This window comes from Cynocephalus volans, chromosome 3 (assembly GCF_027409185.1).
Source record: "Cynocephalus volans isolate mCynVol1 chromosome 3, mCynVol1.pri, whole genome shotgun sequence".
NCBI lineage: Eukaryota > Metazoa > Chordata > Mammalia > Dermoptera > Cynocephalidae > Cynocephalus > Cynocephalus volans.
The window spans coordinates 59,330,975-59,357,116 of NC_084462.1; the positions used below are offsets into that span (position 1 = coordinate 59,330,975).

Below are 26,142 nucleotides of genomic sequence, written 5' to 3' on the forward strand. Positions count from 1 at the left end.
GGCCGGCCCAGGTAATGAAGTTTTTACTGCCTTTGGAGCACTGCTTTTTCTATAAATTCTTTTTAAAAATTTATATGTATTTTTAATTGAAACATAATTGACTATATCAGTGTTTGTGTATAGTATGTGATGATCAAATCAGGATAGTTGGGATATTCTTCGTTATAAAATGTACTCATTCTTTGTGTCCATTAACCAATTTCTCCTTAATCTCCCTCCCTCTCCCCTCCCCCTCTCGAATAACCGCAGTTTCTAATCTTAGGAATGTTGTGGTATTGACTTTTTTCTTTCCCATTTTTTTGAGGGAATTATAATCATGTTAACAAATCTGATCATATCTAAATAGCAAAAGTAGATTTGGTAATTGGAACAGCAAAATGCAAAGCAGAAGTTCAAAAAGGACAGTGTTCAGAATATACTAACCATCTGCAGCCTGTGTCCCTGGTGATGCAGAGGAAAGACCAGCATTCATCTTCTCATTGAAACCCTGTGCTGTGTGTGCAGGAAGGAAATGGATGCTGGTCAGAGGTCAGAAGCAGGAGGGGTGGGGTTTGAAAGGGAATACTTACTATGGGGTTTTCCTAAATCCCTGGCCTCATGAGAGATGTTGTTATTTCTAGTAGAGTTGGTAGTAACTTGGGCAGACCCAGATCTGTTATATCATGGCACTAGTGGGAGACATAAGCAAAAGCTATAGCCAAGTATAGACCTCTCTGTGTGCTGGGCCAAGAGGTACAGTAATAAGAAATTTAGACCTTGACCAAAGAAGTACGCTGCAGTCATGGGGAATTTAACATCCTGGTGACTCTAGTCCTAAGAGGATCAGGGAAAGGTGCACAGGAAAGGTCTGGAAATCATGTCCTGAGCTGAACAGTTAAAGGACCTAATGTAGTTTAGTGTGAAGCAGAACAGGGTGAAAAGGATCTGACAAATGCCTTCAAAATTTAAAGGGTAGTTGGTGAAAGTAGAAGCAACACTTTTTCTGCCAACTTTTGGAGAGCTGAACTAAGAACAATATATGGAGATGGGGGGAAGACAGGTATTAGCATTATGTAAGGAAGATTTTCTTACAGTTGGAACTATAAATTAATGTAGTGAGGTGATGAATTCTGGATAGGTTCAGGTGGAGTGTTGGTGGGGGTTTCTACACTGTGTAGTTAGACAAGAAACCTCTAAACTGCCTTCTAAGTGGGTGTGCCCCAAGCCTCTGCTTCATTCCCCCTCCACCTAGCGATTGGGTGGCAACCTGTCACCCTGTTCTTGTCAACTGAAGGCAGTAAAGTGGCTTCCTTTGTTTCCTTTCCTTAATTGTTTCTAAGCCTAAGTTGCAAATGTAGATGCTCATTAAACATCCCTGCCCCTTTCTTCTTTGTCACCTTCCCCTAAAGCAGGTAACCTCTCTTTTTATACCCTCTTCAATCTTTACCTTCACCCAAAAGCATGGAAGTGGTCCTTGTACATGTTTCTTCATTTGTTCTAAAATGTTGTGTACTTATGCTATGAATGTGAGATTCACTATGTGCCTTCATCCCTCTTTCTAGGACCATCTCCCTGTTCTCATTTGCTCAAAGGCAAATACACACCCTTTAGAGTCTCATGCGACCATCAGCCAGGAGCCTGAAAGGCGAGGGAAGGGTGGGGCTGACTGGGATTCTCTTCTAGAATTGGAGTAGTATGAAGGATAGCTTAGGGATGGCTTAACAGACATTCTCTCTGCTCCCCTTTGCTCAAAAGCAAATCTGCACACTTTAGAGTCTCATGCAACCATCAGCCGCCAGGAGCTTGAAAGGTGGAGGAAGGGTGGTGCTGACTGGGACTCTCTTCTAGAATTGGAGTAGTATGGAGGATAGCTTAGGGTTAGGTACCTGCATTATGTTTTTTGTATACTTAAACAGTATTTGATTGCTGTCAAAAATACAAAAATTCTGCTAGTTTTTGTTTTCCAGATGTACAAATACTATTACATCAGGTACATTTGTCTGGGATTCTCTTCTAGAATTGGAGTAGTGTGGAAAATAGCTTAGGGTTAGGTACTCCATAGCAACATCACATTTTAAGTCTCTAAATTTCCTTTACCCATATGCAAGTGGATTTTGCAGAAGATATTATTTTAGTAGAGAGTCATGTTCATAAAATATACTTTTTTAAAAAAACAACTAAGAGTTATAATTAGAAATAATCAGTGTTTTCAGACAAATGTACCTGATGTAATAGGATTTGTATATCTGGAAAACAAAAACTAGCAGAATTTTTGTATTTTTGACAGCAATCAAATACCGTGTAAGTATACAAAAAACACAATGCAGGTCTGCCTCATTCCTTGCAACATTTTGGAAGTGTTTGGCCTGTGACATATATACTGAGTTGATGATGGTTATTTTCCTGATGTAAAATCAGAATTTATCATCCTTTATTAACCCTATGGATCCTCTCTCCCTACAGGAATAGGAGGCCTTCAAGACTTTGTGCTGAAATCTGCAACACTGTGTAGCCTGCCATCCTGCCCGCCATTTATACCTCTCAACTTTGAAGCCACCCCTATTGTGAGAGTTGCTGTTGAACCAAAACACCCAAGTAAGATGACCTTGTTTTTAAAAGCATGTGATGTTCGTTGTACTTTTTAAATACATGTGTTTAATACCTGATTCCTCACAATTCGCTTCTTAGTATACTGGGAATTTTCAGTCAGGTAAATAACAAAAGCAACTCTTCAAAGGGCAAGTAACCTCTCTCTTAGGAACATGGCATAGTCATGTGCCTTTGCTGTCCAGGGAGACCATATTCTTCTTGATGCCATAAACAGGGTGATCTCTGCATCCCACCTGACCTTAGCACAGAGTTGTAGCTCAGCAAAACTGTTTTAAGTTACTCCTTTTTAGAATTTTAGATCAAGCTTCTTGGTTCAGAATCCATCACCTGCCTCTTCCCTCTAGGTTTGCTAGATTATCTGGACAGTGAGCATTTATTGTCTGCTTAAAAACCACTTCCTGCTGGCCACATGTGACTCATATATGCCTGACCATATAATAACAAATACATTGTCTTTGGCTTATACTATTTGCCTGGCTAATTCTTCTTAACTCTTGTATTTCACTTCCCATGACTGTTGCTAACCCCTTAATCACTGTGACTTTATTGTTCCCAGTACTTAGTGGTAGTCAGTGAAGAATCTCCAAACCGTGCTTTAAGGGAACCAAAGAACAAATGTGTAAAATGGTACTTTTTGACTGAGGTATGTAATGGCCTCATTGCTCCTATACCTGTGTATGCCTCCTCCCCTCAGAGTGGGGCCTTCTGAAAACTCACCCTTCCTTCAGGTTCTAAGACATGTCCATAACCATTGAGGATCCCTGAAACCCTAGAGCAAATAGGAGGACTCCATCTTTGACCTTTTGACTTAGTCCTAGTAAGTAGCCATCTGCCTTGGGCCTCAGAAACAGGAATTCTTTCTGGTCTGGCATTGTGGGCTGACACAGTGCCTTGGTTGCTGCATGGATTTACCCCATTTTGTGTAAATCCCGCTTCCTCTTTGTGGACTTGTCTAGATCCTGACTGTTCATGGTTTTGTTCTTTTATTTTACTTGTTGGGCTGACTCTGGGCACTGGCTACTGCATCCAACCCTAAGAAGTACATATAATACAAGAAAGCTTAGATTTTTTTTAAGTTTTGACATTTGAGTCTGGCAACCATGGTTTATTCTTAGATGTTTATAGTATTTATTTATATCTTATTTCTTACTTAGTTTTTCTGTATTGCATTTGCATCTAAATTTTATAAATAGGACTTAATGAATAATTGATGATTTAAGCCATAATATTTTAATGGAAATTTGTAATCTTTAAAAGACTATTTGATGGTTGTGTGCTATTCTGTGCACTCTGTTGTCCAAGCCAAGTGAAAGCCTACCCATAAAGGGTCAGCAGAACCACCTTTTATATAGCTTTGATACCAAAAATGAGGGATCCTAGTACATAGCTGATTTTCTGACCCATAACAGACTTGCAGTAAGATTAATTTTCTTTACTTCCTATAAACAAGCTAGTCTAATAAATAGAATTATTTAGGGTTATCCATCTGGAGGCCAAAGTGCATTTCTTCATATGTGTTTCATTGAATTTTTCTGAACTTTGTAAAAAAATAAACTAAAATGGTTAGAAGAGGCACACAGTTTTCTTTATAATTTTAAAAGGAACACTGCTACTTTTTTTTTTATCTAATATATTTTTTAGTGGATTTGCCATTCATTTCTTGATGATGTTACTGAATTACCCATTTGTCTATTTCAGTGTCTGAATTTTATACTCGTTGTTCTGTCCTCTTGGTATTTTTACAATGTCAGCATCTTATTTTACATTCAGAATGTCTGGAAAAACTTCCTTAATGCTGTCTCCATTCCTGTGAGGCCTCAGAGGATATTTATTGTCTGTTTACTCTCTGTGCTAGTATCTTATGCTCACCTTTACTTTGGGGCAATAGCCCCTTTCTCCATGGGTTATGTGTCTAATGACTATTGGGATGTACGAACTTATTATACCAAGAATTCCTAATAATACTGCCCCTGAGAAGTACTAGGCAGATCCATTATTATTCCTGAATAGAACATGTGTCCTCAGACCCTCCCTTCTTTTTCATCATCATGACAAACTGGGTTGACTAATTCAGAAGACAGCATTTTATTCTTTCGGGAAGAAGGAAATCCTGAGCATTTTTATTTTCCCACTTTTCTTTCTCTGATTTCCCAAGGAAGGGTCAAAATATCATGGTGGCCACCCTCTGCTCCACAACCACAGAGTCTTCTCAAAACTCAACACAGAGAACTACAAATATCCCAAAACCATTACTATTTTCATCATGTCATTGATCTTTACTGTATGCCACACACCTACTGTTTAATCCTCACAACAACCCTATGTATTAGGATGCTATTTTCATCCTCATCTTCACTTGAGGGAAGCCGAGCCTTAGGGAAGTTAATTAACTTGCCCAGGGCCATACAGTTATTAAATGATGGAGTCAGGATTTGAGCTTCTGCCACAGAGACAGTTCTGGGTCTTCACCTTTAGGAATTCAGGAAATCCTACTTATCTGAGATCAGAGTCACTGGTTTCCAGAATTCTTTCATCGTTTCTCCATATCAGTTTTTTTAAAAAAGCTTTCTATACCTATGCTTATATAGATACATGAATTTTTGTGCTAATGTTTCATGTACATTATAAAACATACAAAAATAGAAATTGTTTTAAAATATAGATTAAAATGAAATAACTAATTTGTATTTGATGGAGTTATGCACAGTATGTATATATAGATATATATATCATTTACTTATGATTGTGGTTCTCAATTTTATTAGTTATCTAAAACTGCATAACACTTTACTCCAAAATTCAGTGGCTTGAAACAATAATAATTATCGATTTTTCACAGTTCCTTTGGTCAGGAATTTGGAAAGGGGTTTAGCTTGGGGTCTCTCAAGCAGTCGTGATCGTACATCACCTTAGGCTGTAGCAATTTGAAAGTTCAAGTGAACTTCCAAGGTGATTTGCTCACATGGGCTCACAACCCATGCTGGCTGGGGACCTCATTTCCTCTCCACAGGGCCTCTTCACATGGCTGCTTGAGAGTCATGCAGTATGGCATGGTAACTGGCTTCAGCCAGCAGTCCAGAACACTAAAGCAGTAGCTCCAGTACCTTTTGTGATCTTGCCTTGGGAGTCACACATCATCACTTCCATAGTATTCTATTCATTACACAGGCCAGCCCTGATTCACTGTTAGAGGCTACTGTACAGGCACATGAATATCAGGAGGCAAGGATGATTGGAGCCATCTTGGAGGCTGGTTGCCACAGTAATTCTTCAGTATTTTTGAAGAACTTTCCTTAACATTTTGTGATCTAGTTCTTCAAAGGTCTGCTTCTAGGCTCCATTTATTATGCTTCATCTTAATGGCTGTTAATCACTGAAAAAGGCTCCTCACAAAGTTACATAGTGTAAATGGAAGAAGTGCGTCATTGACTGCCTTTACTAAATCATGGTATCCATTTTAGAATCCCATCTACCAATTCTATAACGGTTTTGATGAAATGCAGATAGTGAATATCCATTTTTCCTGATGTCACTCGGTTTTTAAAATAATAATTAGAAGGTATTGATTTTTATTTCTTTAACGAACTATCCATTTGGAAGACGTTTTAAAGAGGTTAGGAAAATCACCCTCCGAATTTTAAGAGGTTTTATACAAGAGGTGTTCATGTTGTTTTGGCAATGAAATGACTATCAGTGGAAATATTTTCTTTTTTTTTGACCGGTAAGGGGATCACAACCCTTGGCTTGGTGTTGCCTGCACCACACTCAGCCAGTGAGCGTACCGGCCATCCCTATACAGGATCCGAACCCGCGACTTTGGCACTACCAGCGCCGCACTCTCCTGAGTGAGCCACGGGGCCGGCCCCAGTGGAAATATTTTCTAATATCTAATTTCAAGTAGTTGTCTCCATGTTTCAAATTTCTTTTGAAAGAATTTCTTCTTCCCTTATTGTTAAACTGTCACCTTTACCTTGAAGAAACAGATTTAAGTATGTATATATATTTTTAAAGTATTTGTTAGGATATCATCCTGGCGATAGCCATTTTTTACTTTGTAATTTGGCTGATAGCTGACAAGAAGCTTTACTGTCATTTTTTATTATTCCCTTGTGTTTGTGTTATTAGTATCATCAGTAGTCTCCTCACAAGAATCCTTTTGAGCCAAGTTTCAAATTCTGTGAAGGTTAAGTTAACACCAGATAGAATCTGTAAATCCAGATAATTAGGCAAAGAAGAAAGACTACAGTATGCGGAAAAGGAACAAATGAAGATGTCTGTGTCAACCCTGCATACAATGAGATCTCAGTCCCTGTCTTCCCTCAGGATTCCATGTATCCTATATGTGGCTTTTGACCACCTGACCTATGAGGGTGCTGACATCCATCCATAGAGCATGGGCTTCGTAGCTGGCTGCCCAGCTTCAGAGCCAGGTTCTGACACTTAGTTGCTCTGTAAAGTTGAGCACAAATTCCTTAGCTTCTCTGTACCTGTTTCTTCTGCAAAATGAGAACAGTATCATACCTGTCTCATAGTTAAAGAGTTCATATATGTAAAGTGTGCTTGCTTGGCACATTATTAGCACTATATAAAGTGTTTGTTATTATTAGAACAACTTTATTTAAAAAATAAGTAGGTATGGAAGATCTAGTATTCTCTCCCTGCCCCCTAATTAATCAACTTTAGTAAGGCATGTTGAAAACCACTGCATTTCAGAAAGCTCCTATGGTTTTGTTTGTTTGGTGTGTTGAAAACCACGTATTGAGGAATTACTAGATCTTTCCTTCAAATGTAGAATTGAAACAAGACTGCATAAAAATGCCTTCAAAGCCAAGGTATCTGCTAAAGCAGCAACAAGAGACTTCCTCTGGCCTGCCGTGAGTGAACAATAGCAGCTAAGTATATGGAAAGGAGTGCAAGAGTAGCTAAACCCAAGATATAGATGACAATCCCCATTCATACCTTCAGTACCTGTGAACTCTAGGGAAAAAACAGTTAGGTACCAAAAGCATCAACAGTATGCAATGAAGAAGGTGCCAGCAGCTCACTGGATGAGTAGCTAGTTAGGGTATTCTAAAATCTGCAGTTCTATCAAGCAGTTCAACAAATACTTTTTAATATGAGGCTCTGGTACAGTTTCTTGAATATCATATTAAATGCTTCTTTTGTTTATTTGTTGATTTTATAGGCAGTGTTTGGGGAAGTGTTTTGTTACATTTCTAGGTATATAGTATGTACATTTGTAGTAAGATTTGGGTGAATTCACAAGTATAATGATGGTAGTTTATATCAACTGAGTATTTGGAGAAGTGGTATAGATCAGCTTTGGGAGTTTTTGATGCTAAGCTTGTGAGGGTCTCTTGTTAGCTATCTGTACAAATAAATTACCAGAAGGTAGTTTTCTTCATATCACTGTGTTATTTAGAAGAAAAAAAATAAACCATTATTTTAAGAGTTTATTTTATTGTAATTTTCCCTTCAGTGGCCATGGTGATTGCCTTTCCATTGTATTAGTCCTTATATAGTATTTATATTTCATTTTGTTAACCTAGGTGAAATGCCTCAGCTCGTGAAAGGAATGAAGCTATTAAACCAAGCTGATCCCTGTGTCCAGATTTTAATTCAGGAAACAGGAGAGCACGTTTTAGTCACAGCAGGGGAAGTCCACCTTCAGCGATGCCTGGATGACTTAAAAGAAAGGTAGGTGAAAATGATAAAGATGGAGAAATGATAGCTCCAATATCAGTGGGTTGTTTTAGCATTTCCTAAACCAATTGAACTTACACTATGGCTTATTTTTGGAGAAAAATGAAATGTCCTCAGTTTAGACATGAATTGGATCATAGGTTTAATTTTTAATAATTGAAAAAAGACATTTAGTGCCTACACTTGAATAATTTTACATTTTTAGCTTGAGTCATAAAGTATTTTCACATATTTGTATATGTATTTTACTTTAAGCATATGCACACATATATAGCACATCAGGGTAACAAAGCAAAATCTTATTTTGTAAATGGTAGACTATGATTATAACAAACTTCTTATTGATGTGGTCTCTACAATGTAAACCTTCAGGAAATCTTAATACTTCTGGAAATCCTTAATATTATGGAGATATGTAAGTGTCATAAAATGGGCATGTCAAATCACTTTTTGTAAATAATATTTTTCCTCTTTGTTCCAATGATAATATATGTTAATTGCAACACATAGGAAATTACAGGAGAATAAAAAGAATCATTAGGTTACCATGCAGAAATAACCACCATTACATTCAGGTTCATAAATCTGCACTCTGTTCTATGCATATTCAAATATACACAGATATCTATATATACAGATCTGATTATATGGTTAAGAAAAACTTCTAGAAATATTATTGCTGACTCAAGAACTATATGTATTTTTAAGGCTTATGATCCATCTTTTCCTTAAGAAAGGATGTTCTAATTTATACTATAACTAGCAATAGGTATTTGAAAGTGCCTGTTCTCAAACTTTCTCCAGCCTTGCATATTATCACTTTTTAAACATTTTACCCACCTGGACGACAAATAAAAAGTGTTCATTGTTACTATACGTTCTGTGCTTACTAGTGAAAAAAATTATGAATTGCCCTATAATGGCCCTCCTTCCTTTTACTTTTAAAATTTCTGGGGCTATAATAATAATCATCATAACTAAAATAATAATTCTAAATCATTGACATTATTATATACTCAATATTACATGATACTCACTGTGGTAGACACTGTTTATCTCATTTAATCCTTACAACAACCCAGTTAAATTGGTAATAGTAGTATTACAACAACAACAACGAGGATATCCAAAAAGTTCATAGTAAGTGGAATTAAAAGGTAATACAAATCTTTTCATGAGCTTTTTGAAGATTCCTTGTATTACTCATAATAATTGGATAAGAATAGCTGCTGCTATAGGACCATCCGTGTGGGATTTTGTGGAAACTCCTACCAGATTTGGAATGTTCTCATGTCTGTTCTTCAGTTTAAGATGATGTTGTAGCTTTTGTTTCAATGTTTTTATAGCCATAATTAGTACAAAATTGAAAGGTAGATCTTTCATCTCTTTCACTTTTGTCACCATTTTCTTAGAATTTTTGAAGTTTCTAATGTTGGTTAGAGAATAATGCTAATTATGTATCTTAAAATAAATTTTTGAGGGTTTCTTTAAAAAGGCTTTTGAAATATGGGGTTTTTTGTCTTTGAACTAAATTATTTTCTCCCTTTTCATTCTCCTTGCTATCAAATTAAAATCCGTATTAAATAGACTTACATTTCTCAGGCCACTAACTCCTTTTTAAAAATCATGTTTTTGGTACTTAGAATTATGTTTCAAGTAATATTCCTCCCTTAAACCTAAAACTGATTTTAATAGAGTTACCTGTTTATATCTTTGTTTAGTCTTTTTTATTTTTATCTCATGATTTTCATTGTGGATACTGTTTAATCTCACGGGGAAAAAACTATGTAATAAGAGAAATTAGTTTTCTAGAAATGTGCCCTTAACGTGGTATTAAAATATTTTAGTAAATATATTTTCATCCTGGAAACCACTATAAATGGTTATTTATTATAAATGGCACTATAAATATCCATATCCAAATGCCTAAAAATAATTTAGATTTACATTGAACGAACATAATAAATTAACACATCTGCTTTTGAAAAAGTGTATACTGCTTTAATAAGATACCTTACAAATTCTGAAGTGTTCCTTAACTGCTTTTCCTAAAAATTCCAATTTCTAAAAGTGCTGCTACCCTCCCCTGAAAAAGAAAAAAAATAAAAATAACCAGCTCCATGTTCTCTGTCAAACTCAAAGAGGGAACCTGGAGCCCAAGTAGAGAGGAATCTCCTTGTTCCATATATATGGGTAGTCAGCAGAGAGGTCAGCTACACCAAGTACTTGCATGTGGACAGATAAATTAGGGGCCCAGTCAGTGGGCCTAGGCAGTGCTTTATGAATATGACAAGTTAAGTGCTGTTTTGGAACTCTGAGAAAGCTGAATCAAGTAGTGTCCGACAGAAGGCCATTGTGTCCTCAAGTACCTCATTGTCATGTAGCAGTTTAGGGTACCTTAATGAATTGGGTACTAGATAGTTTGCCTTGGGCCAAGAAACATAAGAGTATTATGAACAGTTTCATGGAAATAAACTTTAAAGAAAATGGACAAATTCCTACAAAAATCTAACTCAAGAAGAAATAGAAAACTTGATAGTCCTATAACTATCCAAGGAATTCAAAGTTGGAATAATATTAAAAATTTTAATCAATGTAAATTTATCAAATCTTAATCTTTGTTAATTTAACAGATTAGTAGAAAAAAGGAGAGAAATCATAACAATAGACAAAGAAAAAGCATTTGATAAAATTCAACATCCATGCATGATCAAAACTCTTAGCAAGCTAGGAATGAAAGAGAACTTCCTTAAACTGATTTAAAAAAGTATCTTCAAAATAACTATAGCAAACATGTACTTACTGGTGAAATTCTGAAAGCTTTCATTTTACAATCAGAAATAAATCATGTTACCCACTATTATAAGTTCTATTTAACTTTGTACTGGAGGTCTTTGGCAGCATTATAAAAATAAAAAATAAAAATTATGAGAATTGGTTAGGAAAAAAATAAAACCATCGTCATTTGCAGGTGACATGACATGAACTAAAAATCCAAAAAAATCTATAGAAACTATTAGGATAAGTAAATAAATTCATAATAGTCGCCATATTAATATTAATATGCAAGATCTATTTTATTTCTCTATACCAGTAATAAACATAAAGTGAAAATTATTTTAAGGTTGCCATTTATAGTAATAACAAAAATATCAAATATCCAGGAATAAAAATTTATTCATATTTATAAACCCTCTGTGCAAAAAATCTGAAACATAAGAGGGGGTATATACCATCTTCATGGTTGGAAAAATCCAATATTGTAATGATACCCATTCTCCCCAAACTGATTATAGATTCAAAGCAATACTAGTCAGAATCTCAAAAACTTTATGTGTATGTATGTGTGGAGCTTTTCAAGTTGATGGAAATGCAAAGGGTCAATAATAACCAAAACACCTTTGAAGAAGTAGAACTAGGTGGGAGTTCTTGCTGTTATCAAGTCTTATTTTAAAACTACAATAAAGTGATATTGACACAAGTAAAAACAAATAGACAAATGGATTAGAAGAGAGTCCAGAAATAGGTGGCACTGCAGAGTGATGAGGAAAGGAAAGATTTCTCAATAAATGCTGCTGGCAAATTGGATATCCATATAAAAAAAAGAAAATGAAACTAGCTAGACCTCTACCTCATACTACCTCTACCTCAGAAATTTATTTCAGGGTCCGGCCCGTGGCTCACTCGGGAGAGTGCGGTGCTGATAACACCAAGGCCCCGGGTTCGGATCCCATGTAGGGATGGCCGGTTAGCTCACTGGGTGAGCATGGTGCTGACAACACCAAGTCAAGGGTTAAGATCCCCTTACCGGTCATCTTTTTTAAAAAAAAAAAAAAAAAAGAAAGAAAAGAAAAGAAATTTATTTCAGGTGGGTTGTAGATTAAAATGTGAAAGGCAAAATCATGAAGTGTCTATAAGATACTGTGAGAGAATATCTTCAAGACCTCAGGGTAGGGAAAGCTTCTTAAGTAGGATTTTAAAAGCACTAATGACAAAAATAAAATATTCTCATTCTTTTTCTTGAATAAGAAGGCAAACTACAGAGTTAGAGAAGATCTTTGTAAAAACCTCGATACAAAACAGACGTATCTGCGATATATAAAGATTTTCTACAAGTAAATAAGAAAAGCAGCAATCCAACAGAAAATGGTCTGAAAACTTGACCAGAGACTTCCAGAACAGGGTTCTAAAGGGCAATAAATGTATGGAAAGGTATTCAACTTATTAGTATTGGTGAAATGCAAATTAAAACCAAGGTGAGATACCTCTGCATACCCAGCAGGGTGGTTGAAATTTTTTAAAATGACATTGTCAAGTAGTGCAAAGATGTGGAGCAACAGGAATTCACCTACACAAGTAGTGGGAATGGGAATTGGTACAATTACTTTGGAAAATGGTTTGGTATTATCTACTAAGGTAGGAAATAGACACTGACTATGGCTTGGAAATCTACTGCCATTTCTACTCTATATACATGTAATACAAAGGGGGGCAAATGTATTTTACAAGAATACTCATAGCAACAAAATTTTTAATAGCCAAAAGTTGGAAACAACTGAAGCAATAAAATGGATAAATAAATAAATTATGGTATATTTTTACAATGGAATTCTATGGAATAATCTCAATGAACAAAACTATAGCTGTGTAAAATCATGGATGAATCTCACAGCATAGTGTTCAGCAAGAGAAATAAGTTGAACACAAAAAGATTGTTTGATTCTACTTATGTAAAGTTCAAAAAGCAGTCCAAAATGAACTGTAGAGTACAAGTTTAGGTGATAAAAACAAAAATGGGGAGATTACAATAAAAGTCAGTGTAGTGGTTACCTTTATGGAATTGAGAGAAAGTATGGTGGGACCTTCTGAGGGTAGGAATGTTAGAATGTTGTGTTTCTTGAGCTGGGTGGTAGTTTACATGGATGTTCACTTTGAGATAGATGGTTATAGATCAGGTTTTTGTTTTCTGTTTTATTCTATATGACTGTTAAATTTCACAATTAAACTTACATTAAGAACATGTATACAATTCTAGAATTTTTTTAGTTCTCATAGGACAGAACCTGCCTTTTAGAAGATAAGCTTCTTTTTCAACTTCCACATGTATTTTCAGGAATGGATTATATACATATATATAGTAACCACCACCTTCGTGCAGCTGTTTAAAATCAAATTAATTAAAATCAAATAAAATTTAAAATTCAGTTCCTCAATCACATTAGCCGCATTTCAAATGCTTAGTAGCTACATGTAGCTATTTAAATTTAAATAAAATTTAAAATTTATTATCTGTAAAATGGGAATAATAAAAAATAAAATAAAAATTTATTTCCTCAATTATACTAGTTACATTTCAAGCACTCAGTAATCACAGTGAAGGTACAGAACATTTTTATCATTGAAGACAGTTCTTTTGGAAAGTGCTGCTCTTGAGAAACTCCTGGATCATGTGAGCCTCTCTGTGAGCCTCATTATTAAAGCCCAGGTATACTGTGAGGATTTGACTGGCTGTCCTGAACTTCTGTTACTCTGTGGCTATTTAGGATTATAATCATTTGGCTTTTCTTTTCTAGACTCTTAGATTGGCAAATATAATTCTAAAGAACTTGTATGTCAAATCCTAGTAAAACATTTATTTTCCACGCAAAACGTTTTTGTTTAAATAGATGATTTATTTATCTCGAGAACGAACAAAGCAGTGAAATTCCAGTACAAATAAAGAACTCCCTGAAGGTTTGTTCCCATTAGAAGTAGCCTTTTCAATTTGAAACAAGTGGTTTTTGAATTGTGATATAATGAAAATTACAGATCTTTCATACTAGAATAATTTTTGTTTCTGTGTTTTTACAGAATCTCCATTGTGTAATATTTCTACATGGGAGCTTTGATGCCATTTTGATTATAACCTTCTGTTATTTCTCTTGAATTTGTCTGTAGGTTTGCAAAGATTCATATCAGTGTATCTGAACCCATTATTCCATTCAGAGAAACAATCACAAAACCCCCAAAAGTTGACATGGTCAATGAAGAAATAGGCAAACAACAAAAAGTTGCAGTCATTCACCAAACAAAAGAAGATCAAAGCAAAATCCCTGAAGGAATCCAAGTTGACTCTGACGGGCTAATCACCATAACAACTCCCAATAAACTTGCCACTCTCAGTGTTCGAGCCATGCCCCTTCCAGAAGAAGTCACTCAGATTCTGGAAGAAAATAGTGATTTGATTCGTTCTATGGAGCAGTTGACATCCTCTTTGAATGAGGGCAAAAATACTCAGATGATTCATCAGAAAACCCAAGAGAAAATTTGGGAATTCAAAGGAAAACTAGAGCAACACCTAACAGGGAGAAAATGGAGAAACACTGTTGACCAAATCTGGTCATTTGGCCCAAGAAAATGTGGGCCCAATATACTAGCTAATAGAAGTGAGGATTTTCAGAATTCAGTATGGACAGGCCCAGCTGGCAAAGCTTCAAAAGAAGCGAATAGATACCGAGATCTGGGCAATAGCATTGTAAGTGGCTTCCAACTAGCAACCCTCTCTGGCCCCATGTGTGAGGAGCCTCTCATGGGTGTCTGTTTTGTTCTGGAAAAATGGGACCTAAGTAAGTTTGAGGAGCAAGGAGCAAGTGATAACCAGAATGAAGAACAAAGTGATCTGGTAAAAGAGAGGCAGGGAGAAGATAAAACCTGTTCCGATGGACATGAAAACCAAAAGCTACAAGATGGCTTCTCTGAGCCCTTTGAGAAGAGGTCTTCCCAGAAAGGAGAATCTTCACTCACTGACTGCTATGGACCCTTCTCAGGACAGCTAATTGCCACCATGAAAGAAGCATGTCGCTATGCACTGCAAGTGAAACCTCAGCGCCTGATGGCTGCTATGTACACGTGTGACATCATGGCCACCAGTGATGTTCTCGGTAAGGAAGGAAAGGTAAAGACAGTGGGAAATGTCCTGAATAATAGGGAGGTTCCCTAGATCCAGAAACTTCAAGTCATTTAATATTTTTTGCAGGAGCTATGTCTTCTTCTAATTTGCTAAGGAACTAAGATCTTTGAAAGCCAGATACCTTAAGTATTTAAGTTTTGAGAGAGAATAATATGACTGCTAAAGATCTTTTCTTTTGCAACAAATAGAATCTTTTCTTCTTTTTTTTTTTAAAAGAAAGATGACCCATAAGGGGTTCTTAACCCTTGACTTGGCGCTGTCAGCACGACGCTCTCCCAAGTGAGCTAACTAGCCATCCCTATATAGGGATCCGAACCCGTGGCCTTGGTGCCATCAGCACCAGACTCTCCCAAGTGAGCCACGGGCTGGCCCAGAATCTTTTCTTTAATGGGAGGTCTGGTAACTGAGGTTTTAACTGTCCATATATGTTACCATGTGAACCTGTGCAGCATTTTTTCTCAAGTGAATAAACATATCAGTCTGGGTGACCAAAATAATTCTGAAAATGATCAAACAATAAGGCAACATTTTTGCGCTCATAACACAAAAGGGCTTTTGTTAATTTTGGGTTCTTTCTGAAGAGGAAAATTATTTGGGACTTTATTTACTGCTAACCATCATATTAAATCCTATTCCTGATTTTTCTGTTCTGGGGAGAAGCAGCCTATGGGATCTCAGGAGACATGGCGCCCTGGTACTTAGTAACTATTTTAACCTTTTACCAATATTACTTCATTGAGACTTATTTTCTTCACCTATAAAAAAAAGGATAATATTTCATTATGGGCTGTGAATACTAAAATGAGAACACAAATATAGTGCCTTGAACAGTGCCTGGCATAGTTTTCTTATTCTCTTGAGATCACAGAACCATTTCAGTGCTGAGGAGAGTATGGAGGAGGATTGAGCACTAGGTGATAGAGTGGACCAACTTATTAGGTTTCCTCTACCCCCCAGGTCTTTTGAGTCAATATGTGGTTAATTACATTCTTTTTAGTAAGGTTCTTTTCCTGACTAATTCCTGAAAGCAGAAATCTAAGCTTCCCCCACCCCCCAAAAGAAATTTAGGCTTGCGTCACAGTAACATTTCTGTAAGAGGAACTGAGCCTCAGTAGTAGCATGTCAAAGCAGCGGAGTTAAACAAAGGTACATAGTTTTGCTAACTGGAAGACTACTTAAAGCCAGTGTGCACAATGAATCAAACCTCCAAATATGACATGTAGTATATAGTGTTCTTCAACCTTATTTGAATATAGCATACCTATTAGCATCTCATGGAATCCATAGATTAGTGGGGAACACCAATCTGTACCATTCCCAGATGTTATTCTTCATTTCATCTAGAACTTTCTTAATTTAAGAAGGCAGAGGTAAAGTTAAAATCAAGGAATCTTGATTTCTTCAAATCCTGAAGAGGACCTAAGAGCTTTTCTCCAGTTTCTGTTACCCTGACACATTCTTGTTTACCACCTCTATTTGAATACTTCTGTTGATGGGCAGCTCATAGTCAGTTCCGTGATTAGATAGTGTCTTTCCTATATTGAGCAAAAAGTCTGTCTCCTAATAATTTCCAACCATTTGTACCACCATTCATCTCTTCCATGTAGTAGCACTTCATGTATTTGAGGAGAGCATTAGTTTTCTAGTTTTATATCCAGGAGAAAACTCTAGATCCTTCAGCTATTTTTCACAATATGGTTTTTGTACCCTTTTACCATTCCATTTGCTGTCCTTTAGACATACTTTATCTGGTCAGCATCCCTCTTAAAGCAACCATGTTTGAGCATAGCACCTCAGATACCATCCAATCAGTACAGAACACAGACATAGTTACCTCCCACGTGAAATATGAGATTCTTTTTTGAATGCAGTTTAACAATTGCATTTTGTCATTAACTCATGGGAAGTTAGGATCAACCCCATTTCTTTTTTAAAAACTAAGTTATTCTGCTCCTTCCAAACACTGTAAAAGAAAAAAAGGGAAGAAAAAATTATAAAAATAAGTTATGTCTTCCCACTCTATTCCCCAAAAAGCAAGATCCAAATTTTGGTGATTTGACTTTACCATAGAAATTACATAGTCTTGTAAACTCCTATGTTTTCATATGAGTAGTCTAAATCTATACAACTAATTTTTTCTTAAGTTATACACATTACATAACCATTATAATAATTAAAAAAAATTTTAATGACAAAGTCGCAACATCACCATCTTAACACATTGATTTCTTTTTCATTTTTTTCATGTGTCCTTTTCTTGACTGGTGAGAAATAAAACTCAACAAGTAGTGAATCAGATGTTTTGACGAAGTTAAGGTCCTGTATATCTATAGCATCACCCTGACCATCAGCTTACCAGTCATATTAGAAAAAGAAAGAAGCTGAGGTTAGTACGATTTTGTATTAGAAAGCCCATGTTGTCTCCAAAGATTTACCTCATACCTGTGTAAATAATGTACAGTTGTCTATAATGCTTCTTTTAAAATTCTGCAGGAAATTAGCATATGGCTTCCTAGTCTGCAGTTTACAGAATCCCATGTTTTTATCCTCAAAAAGTTCAGTCATTACCCTACTATGTGTAATTTCTCAAAAGGGCAAATTTCTTTAGCACCATGAGATATAATTTTGGTTCTGGAGACTTGAACTCAAGGAGGCCAGGTTCTTTCTCCTCAGCTTCTCAGCTATCTTGTACTTCATTGTTCTTCCTCTTATACTCATTCTACTTGCTATACATACATTTGGTCACCATTCTCCTTACAGAAGAGAATGGAGGTAACATCGGTACTGAGAACCTGTTTTCTTACTATCCTTTATTAACATTACACTAGTTTCTCCAAATTGTGAGCATGTCTCTTTATTTTGAAAGTAATGGAAAAGGCCCTCTTCCTTTTCTTTAGCTCTTTTATTCTGGTGCACTCGGCTCGTTCTGGTTTCGAACATCCTGGACACACTACTGATTCACCCTTAGTTGATATCCCTTTCTTCCATCTATTGTGCATGTCCTCTTAAAGTAGGAGTTCAGGGGAGGATCTCTCCTGTTTCTCTCATTGGAAGCATTAATGATTGATTTTTTAGGCTCTCTTGTTACTCCCAAAAGGAATTTTTACTTAAGCTCTGTTTTCCTAGAACCTGTTGTTTTTTGTTTTTTCCATTCCCTTTATGTGTTTGAAATTAACCTTCCTAAAATCCAAGGTTCATGTAGGCCTATACCTATCCTTTCTCTCAAGATAATGGGAACACATATTTCCTCCCCAAATTGCCATCTTTTCTACATTATCCATTTTGAGTGGCATTTGTCCTTTGTTTTCTGAGAAGACAATTTTCAGCACAAGTCTTGAAGCCAGAATCAGCTATTGGCGTTTATCAGAATGAAATTCCCAGCAGACTGTTGAGTCACCCTTGTTGACTCATCCCTCTGTGTCCAATTTTCTCATTTCTATTAGGAAATCACCACCTGGACCCTGCATGTGACCAGGTTGCCCTAGGACAATACCTCAAAATATCATTAGTAGTCCTATCCTTTTGTCTACATTGTGGCACTCCTCACCAGGCCATCAGACTCAGTTCTGCCACTTTCCAGGAAGAGATGCATATAGTAACCCTCAGTGTTATTTTACCACCTTCTCGCTCTGGAACAAAATCTCTTTTTGCCTTGCCTCATCCAGCTACAAATTCTGTAGTCCTCACTGCCTCCTGGGAAACCTCATTTATGTGCCCTTTTTGTGGCAACTGTGTGTATGTGGGTTAGTTAGTGTACAGTCTCTGTATTATTGTCACTACCACACCCACTGCCTTACAAAGAAACTGTGTTTAGATTTTGTCTGGGTTTTTTTTTTTCCTGAATTGGTTTGAAGTCATCTTTCTTAGACTAGAATCTTCACTGAGGCCCGTTTTCTCATTGCTTTCGAGGGGCTCTTAGGTATTGATAACCAATCTCTCATATCTAAGATCTATCAATATAGTCAGCTGTTGACTTGTGTTTTCCTTTTTCTTTCTAAATCAACTCCTTCAATTGGAAAAAGAAATGAAGAGACCTTGTGTCTAAGGCTTTTTGCTTCCTGTCTGGATATTCAGAGATCTTCCAAGAAGACTTCAGACTTTGCTGACTGTTGCTTTAATGCTCCAAAATTGGCACGAGTTGATTTCAGGTCTTTTTTATTCAGCAAAATGAGTTTCCTTAGTCTCTTTTTTTAACTTAGATCTTTCTACACAGATCGTTAAAAGAAGAAATCCTTCTATAAATAGAATTGCATATGAACAAAATGGGAAATTTTGTAGGAAAATAATCCTCTCAAAATCATTTTATCTGCAGAAATAATCACAAGAAATGCCCTTTTTTACTTTTAAAATCTACTTTTCTAAAGGCATGGTCCTATTATTTTTTTACGCATGAAAATTCCCTGTAATGGGCTTGATTGAACATCAGAAATGCTGTGTGTGACTTGCTTGTCATTGAATTGTCTTGTTTTTCTATTTCTCCCTTATAACCTCTTAATCTGTTTCATTTTTGCTCTTTATTTTTTTTAATCTTTGGCAATAACCTCACATTTAAAAAATACCTCTTTGTTAGGAAGTACTAGTTATAGTTTTAATCACAGCTATGATTATTATAGTTCTATTTTTATGTGTAGGAATAAATGCTGACATTGTTAAAACATATGTGCTTTAATATATCAGAAACTCTTAGATAAGTATCACCATTGACTTTTAAAAACCTTTTCTTATTCTACACTTGGGTTCTTTTTACATCTTGTCAGCATTTCATAATTCAACTCAACAAAGATTTATTGAGCTGTATGTGCCAATACTGTGTTAGCCGTGATTTCTGCTTTGAGAGACATGTTAAGGTGACAGAGCTTAATTATGTGAAACAATTAGAAAGGAAAATCAGTTTAATTTAGTTCACAATATGGTTTTCCATTGAAATTTTGTGAGAAATTGGGATTTGAAAAATCTGAAATAAGGTGATTCTTTTGAAAGTCATGGTACTTTGAGATGGGCTTTGATGAATGGAATAATTTTGTGGTCAGCAACTTAGTGTTAAATTGGCTTTCTTTGTACCACAGCACACTAAAGACTGCTATTGAGCTTAAAGGAAAGTTATTCCTAGTTGTTTTTTTAGGATCTGCTGTTCAGCATTATCTCTCTTTTCCTGAACACTTGGTTGATTGAACCCAATGTAGAACCTTGTGTTTACCTACGGTAACTGTGTCATCTTAAATTTGGGTCCTTACCTAGTTATCCTGATTCTATCAAAGTGTTTATTACCCTGCCAGCTTCATGTCAACTTTTTTGTGTGTGTGTGAACTTTTTTTTCCTGGGGTATAGGACATTGGTTGGGAAATGTCACCTTGGGATATGCCCTTCCCCCAAGGAGTATTCATTCTAACCTTCCTGGGATGGTTTTTGGAGTTTTCTTTTTCTTAGAACTGCTCTTGCTGCCAGCAACCTCTTAGTCTACTGCTGACTAGCTCCTCCTGCTTGGAAGAGAATTTCCTCTTTTTCTTGGGGGCACTCTTGTTGCCTGCTTCTTTGGGACCACTAACTGTTTCTTCTTTGTGAGGATTGCTCCCTTTTGGGAACACTTGTGCTGCCAGCTGCCTCTTCAAGATCACTACGAACCAGCTCCTCCTTGGAAAAAGATTTATTTTTGTTGGGTTTGGAGAAAGAGATAGTTGGGCTTTCCATTCCATTCTCCTGAGGAGCCTCCTTGTACTTTTTTTTTTGCTTTTTCTTCTTTTTGGGTTTTTCACACATCTCCTCACATTCCTCTGAAGTACTACTGCTGTTTTTGAAAATGCAAAGGCACATGCAGCCAGCCATTTCTTTTCCTTCTTCCAGCATTTCTTCGGTTTCTCCAGCATCCTAGCGACCTCTGCAGCTGCTTCATGTGCCTGAACTTTGCTTCCTTCATAACATCCAGACTCTTTCGTTGAATCTCTCTAGTCTCATAGAAGGACAGCCACTCCTTGACTTGTTCTCAGAGCTTCTCCCCAAATACACTTGTGGACACCTCAGAGAAGCAATCAGTTCATGAGGCAGTACTGCATCAGTTTGCCAACTACTGAGAGATGTGTATGGCCTTTGTTTTTGGCAGCTGCTTGGCCAATGAAGGTGAAGTGGAATATGAGTCCATATTTTGGTGTGTTACCCCTTGTCTTGAGGGCTCTGGAAACTTAGTCCCTTTGCTGGGTCCTGGGAGTCACTCAGACACCAGGACTGGCCACAAGTCAACTTTCGATTTGGTCACCATGCCTTCTGAATCTTTAAGTCACTGATTTTAACAGTAAGAGCACAAAACTGTGAGCAGAGCCATTAAGGACCTCCTTCCAGGGTGGGGTCGACTTGTTAACATGAATGTTCTATAAACTTGTAGCTGAGTCCATCTATGTAGTAGCAACCAGCCCACACTTCCATTATGTCCACAGCATGCTTATCTCCCGTTTGATTGAAGCCCATCTGTATCCTGTCAACCACATTTGCTTGATTTTGCAGTCTGATAGCTCCGGGACAAAAGGTAAAGAGGTTACTGTGATCTGGTTTATAAGAAGTGCCCACCAATTTCTTTGTGTGTTTTTGTGTGTTTTTGTGTGTTTTTAGTTGAAGTTATTCCATAAGTGTTACTAGCAATTACAGAAATCACAAGATGAAGGAAAAATCTTCCTCCTTGGAAATCACCCTTTCATTTTCCATTTTCTTTTACAGTCCCTGTCCATAATAATGCATTTTGCATAACTGTATCCTTATGGTAGAAGTAACTTAATATTTTGCTTTTTATGTCTATTATTTATTTTATAGTCATGTTTCCATTTGGCTACTTAGTATTCATAATTTTTGTTTTAACTTCTGCATAGTATCCTATCCATTAGATGTGCTGTAATTTACTTATCCATCATCCCCAAATTGGAAATTCACATCGTTTCCTGTTTGTTTACTGTTAGAGAAAACATTGCTGTGAACAGCTGCTTCCTTTCCTAAATTCTGAAAAAGACAACAACATACCTTTAATTGCCAAACTTCCAGCTTTAAAGATTGTACAATTTACAAATTAATCTTACTACCTATTATGGAAGAAGAAAATGTGTATACGAGAATCTATAATGGCATAAAAGAACAGATATGGTTCAGTGGAGCCCAAATGGTAAAGAGATTTTATTTGAGCTTGGGGTATCAGAGAAGACTTCATGGTGCAAGTCATTTTTGAATAAGCCTTGAATGATGAAAAGGATTTGAATATGGAGTTGGATTAAGTGTATTCTAGATTGAAGAAACTGAGCTCAGAGTGGAAAAACCTCAAATGTGTACTGTGGGCATTAAGTGGTTTACTTTGGCTTAGAGCACAGGGTCTGTGCTCTATGTATTCTAGGGCCTGGAAGTTGTAGGAGCTGAAGTAGTAGGGTACTGCCGGGTCTCGGAGGGCCTTGAATACAAACAGACATTTATAGTGTAGTCATTAAGAGTCGAGCCCTGATCAAAACTGTTTCAGTTGATTAACCTTTTTCTTGCTGTTTTTTTCCTGATATAGTTTTCTTGCCTGGTGCTTTTCATGCCATAGGGCACTCAGTGATCTTTCTTTAAATGACAAAACCAAAGAATGGCCATGGTATGATGGGACAGACAGATATCTACTGGAAGAGGTATCAAAGTATTTGCGATAAGGGGCCACATGATCAGAAATCCTCATTGATATGACTACATTAGTTTCTCAGTGATGACAGTGGCAGATTTAGAGGGGCTCTGAATGCATCCAAATATTGGACACTCCTGTCAAGAGAGTCAAGTGTATTTGGAAGGTTTAGATATAGTATTTTCCTTTGTTTGAAGATCCATCACTATGTCACGGTTTTAAGATGTAGTTTTAGTGGAATTAAAATTGAATGGCTCAAAATTACATGATTAATTACATTCAGTTTCAGTTACATTTATTGGTCCAAACCTGCTGGCATGACCCATAAAGGGGAGGCATTGCTGGCCTCTGCAGCAGCAGCAAGCTGGCTCATTCTCCCTAGCCCCCCAGTCATGGTCCATTTGCCCCAATTTCCTTGTTCTCTTTTTACCGCTATTTTGTATTTACTTCCATAGAACACTTAAAAACTTTTCTTAGAATGAGGTAGCAGAGTAAAGATTACTAGTTTCCACATATTAACTATTATGGTAAGATTTTTTTCCCCCTTTGTATCTCAGAATAATAATATATAACCTAAAGGGGATCCTGATGAAGATAATGGTTTATTTTTTCAGACTGTACTTTAAGTATTGCTTTCATTTCTGGGTACCATATAACAAGAGGGATATAAGTAAATTGTAGTAGTTAAAGTTGGAAAGTGGCTAGGATAGAACAGGTCATGTCATGGGAAGATTGGCCTGGAAAAGAGTAGGCATGATACTTTAAGTGGCTTAAAAGCTGATTTGTGGAAGAGGGATTAAACTTGTCCCATATGATAAAAACCAGGACTAATGGTTAGAAAGGGAACAGACTTGTGTCTCTAGAATTGTCTGGCAGTTAGGGCTGTCCAAAGATGCCCTGGGAGGAAGTAAATTTTAGAGTATGCAAGCACAGTTTAAACAACTACTGTGGTAGAACTTGTTGATCCTTAAATTCCCTTCTAACCCAGTGTTCTAACCCACTGTTCTGTGATTCTGTAACTTTGAGATTTCCAGTATGAGTGAGAGTGGAAAATGACTGGAATTAAGAGAGTGGAGTTGCCTTTTACAGTAGGTAATGTAATCTTAGACACGTCGAATTTAAAAGGAAGTCAGGTTCCATAGTGGAGATGCCCTGGCAGTCGTGGTAAATGTGGGATTGGATGTCAAGTGAGGGACCTGGCTTAGAGATAGTTGTAGGAGTCCCAGGTATAAAATTAGTTTAACCCTTACAAATGATAATGAGTTGGTTCTCTGAGGGGAGTTTGTTCAAAGAAGAGTATGAAACCTCAAAGAAAACCTGTAGGAAGAAATTATACCTTCAAGAGTTACTGAAATAAACAGTAGAGTATAGTCAGAAGGCCAGGAATATAAGAGGGGTAATGCTGAGACTGGAGATAGTCGGCAGAGGAGGTATTGATCAGTGGCTTCAAACACCATGGAGAAATCATGGAGAATGGAGAACGAGGAAAGGCATTTAGGTTAGAAATATCAAAAGTATGTTAAATTTCAAGGAAGCAGTTTCAGTAGAGCCCACAACCAGGAGAGCCTAGATTTTAAAGACAGAGTGAAGGAATGAGAAGCTGCCTGTTTAAGAAATACAGGGAAGGAAGGAAGGAGAGAATGCAGTAGCCAGCTGGGGGAGTAGACAAGAGTAAAGATGATGTGTTTCATCACTAAAGGAATTTTTTGTTTTCAAGCTAAACCTAAAGATGGTGAAGGCTCATCAGTTTTTAGTTTTAGTTTTTGGTTTTTTTTTAAATTCTTAAGGCCTTGTGACATAATGGATATTCTGCCATTTGTTTCCCTTTATCCTTCCTAATCACCACCACCAGGGGGAAATCTGAATCAGAGAGAAAAGTTTGGAAGTCAGATAGCTTTGCTCTCTGTCCTCAGTTCCTAGTTTAAGAAATAAATAAAGGTGGGTGGATTGCATACTTACCAGAATCGTCACCTCGTTACTTAGGAGAGAAGGCTCCAGGACTCAATGTGGTGGTCAAAGGAGACTTTAACTCTGTTACTGCAATGTTGTAAATTTTTAAGGCTAATAATATGCATAGATCACTTATGTAGTTAAAATTATTTTTTAAGCAGGAAGTGAAAGAGGAAGCATTAATGAGAGTATCTGCTAGCAATAGCAAGTTCTTCACAATTTCCTGTGATTTTTTTTTCAATTTATCTCTATTTTTTGCAGTCTGTTCTGCTTTCTAGTTGAAAGGATACTTTGAGCACTCAGAGACACTCACAGAATGCCAATCAGAGGGGAAGATGTTTCCCTACTGAGCGTAAGGCAGAATTGTGCCTAAGGGTGAATTAAAAGTGTCAGCTAAGAGAATTTGCTAAAATTCTTATGATGTGGCACTACAAATTGTTTCCAGACACTAAAGATTCCAAATACTATTAGTTTTCAGGAGAGTAAAACTCTAATACTCATGCTACTTAAATATTATCAGCTTAAGAAAAATATGAGCAAACATTTATATATGTGTAGTTTTAATTTAATATTTACAAAGCCCGTTGGCTTACACTCATCTCATTGGATTTTATATCCAAAGATAGCTTATAAGTGAAATTGTATTGAAAGGTCCTTTAACAAGTCTCCTGCTCCTCATGCTGTGTTGTAGGGATTGTCTTTGGGCAATCCAATTTGGAGTGATTTTACTTTTTGTTATGTTTCGTTTCTACTTTTTCTGTAATTATGCTTTTGTAAACCAAAATTATTGAAAACAAATTTAATCATTAGTGGATTGTTATAGGGTATGTAAGAAATCATGTTCATGTCTGTGTGGCTCAAGCCATATGACTGGTCAATGAGTTTAAAAGATTTATGCCTTCGCAGGTCGGGTCTATGCTGTCTTGTCAAAGAGAGAAGGTCGAGTGCTTCAAGAAGAAATGAAAGAAGGGACAGACATGTTCATCATTAAGGCTGTGCTGCCTGTTGCCGAAAGCTTTGGTTTTGCTGATGAAATCAGGAAGAGGACGAGTGGCCTGGCCAGCCCACAACTGGTATTCAGCCATTGGGAGGTAAAAATGCAAATCCCCATTCCTTCCTTCTCAGCTATGGTTGTGCTTCCTACAGAAGAGGCAAAGAAGAGCAAACAAAACTGATCATGCCATTTGGCCTTCCTATGGCTCTGCTCAGTCAAATGGACAGAAGAAAGCAGTGGCCTTTTTCATCCAGATTGAATGATCCTTAGATATTATGTGGCTTGTAATATACTCAAACACACACAAAGATTTTTTTTTTTCCCCCTCTC

General features: G+C 36.7%; 1 protein-coding gene across 1 annotated transcript in view; it reads left to right on the forward strand.

The window, feature by feature from the left end:
• The window catches only part of EFL1 (elongation factor like GTPase 1), a 165,046-nt gene that overhangs the window by 124,772 nt on the left and 14,132 nt on the right, over positions 1-26,142 (forward strand). Inside the window, exons 16-19 of the mRNA XM_063089163.1 lie at positions 2,443-2,574; positions 8,139-8,286; positions 14,230-15,212; positions 25,725-25,909. Of these exons, the coding sequence (XP_062945233.1) occupies positions 2,443-2,574; positions 8,139-8,286; positions 14,230-15,212; positions 25,725-25,909 (1,448 nt within the window). The remainder of the gene's footprint in view (positions 1-2,442; positions 2,575-8,138; positions 8,287-14,229; positions 15,213-25,724; positions 25,910-26,142) is intronic.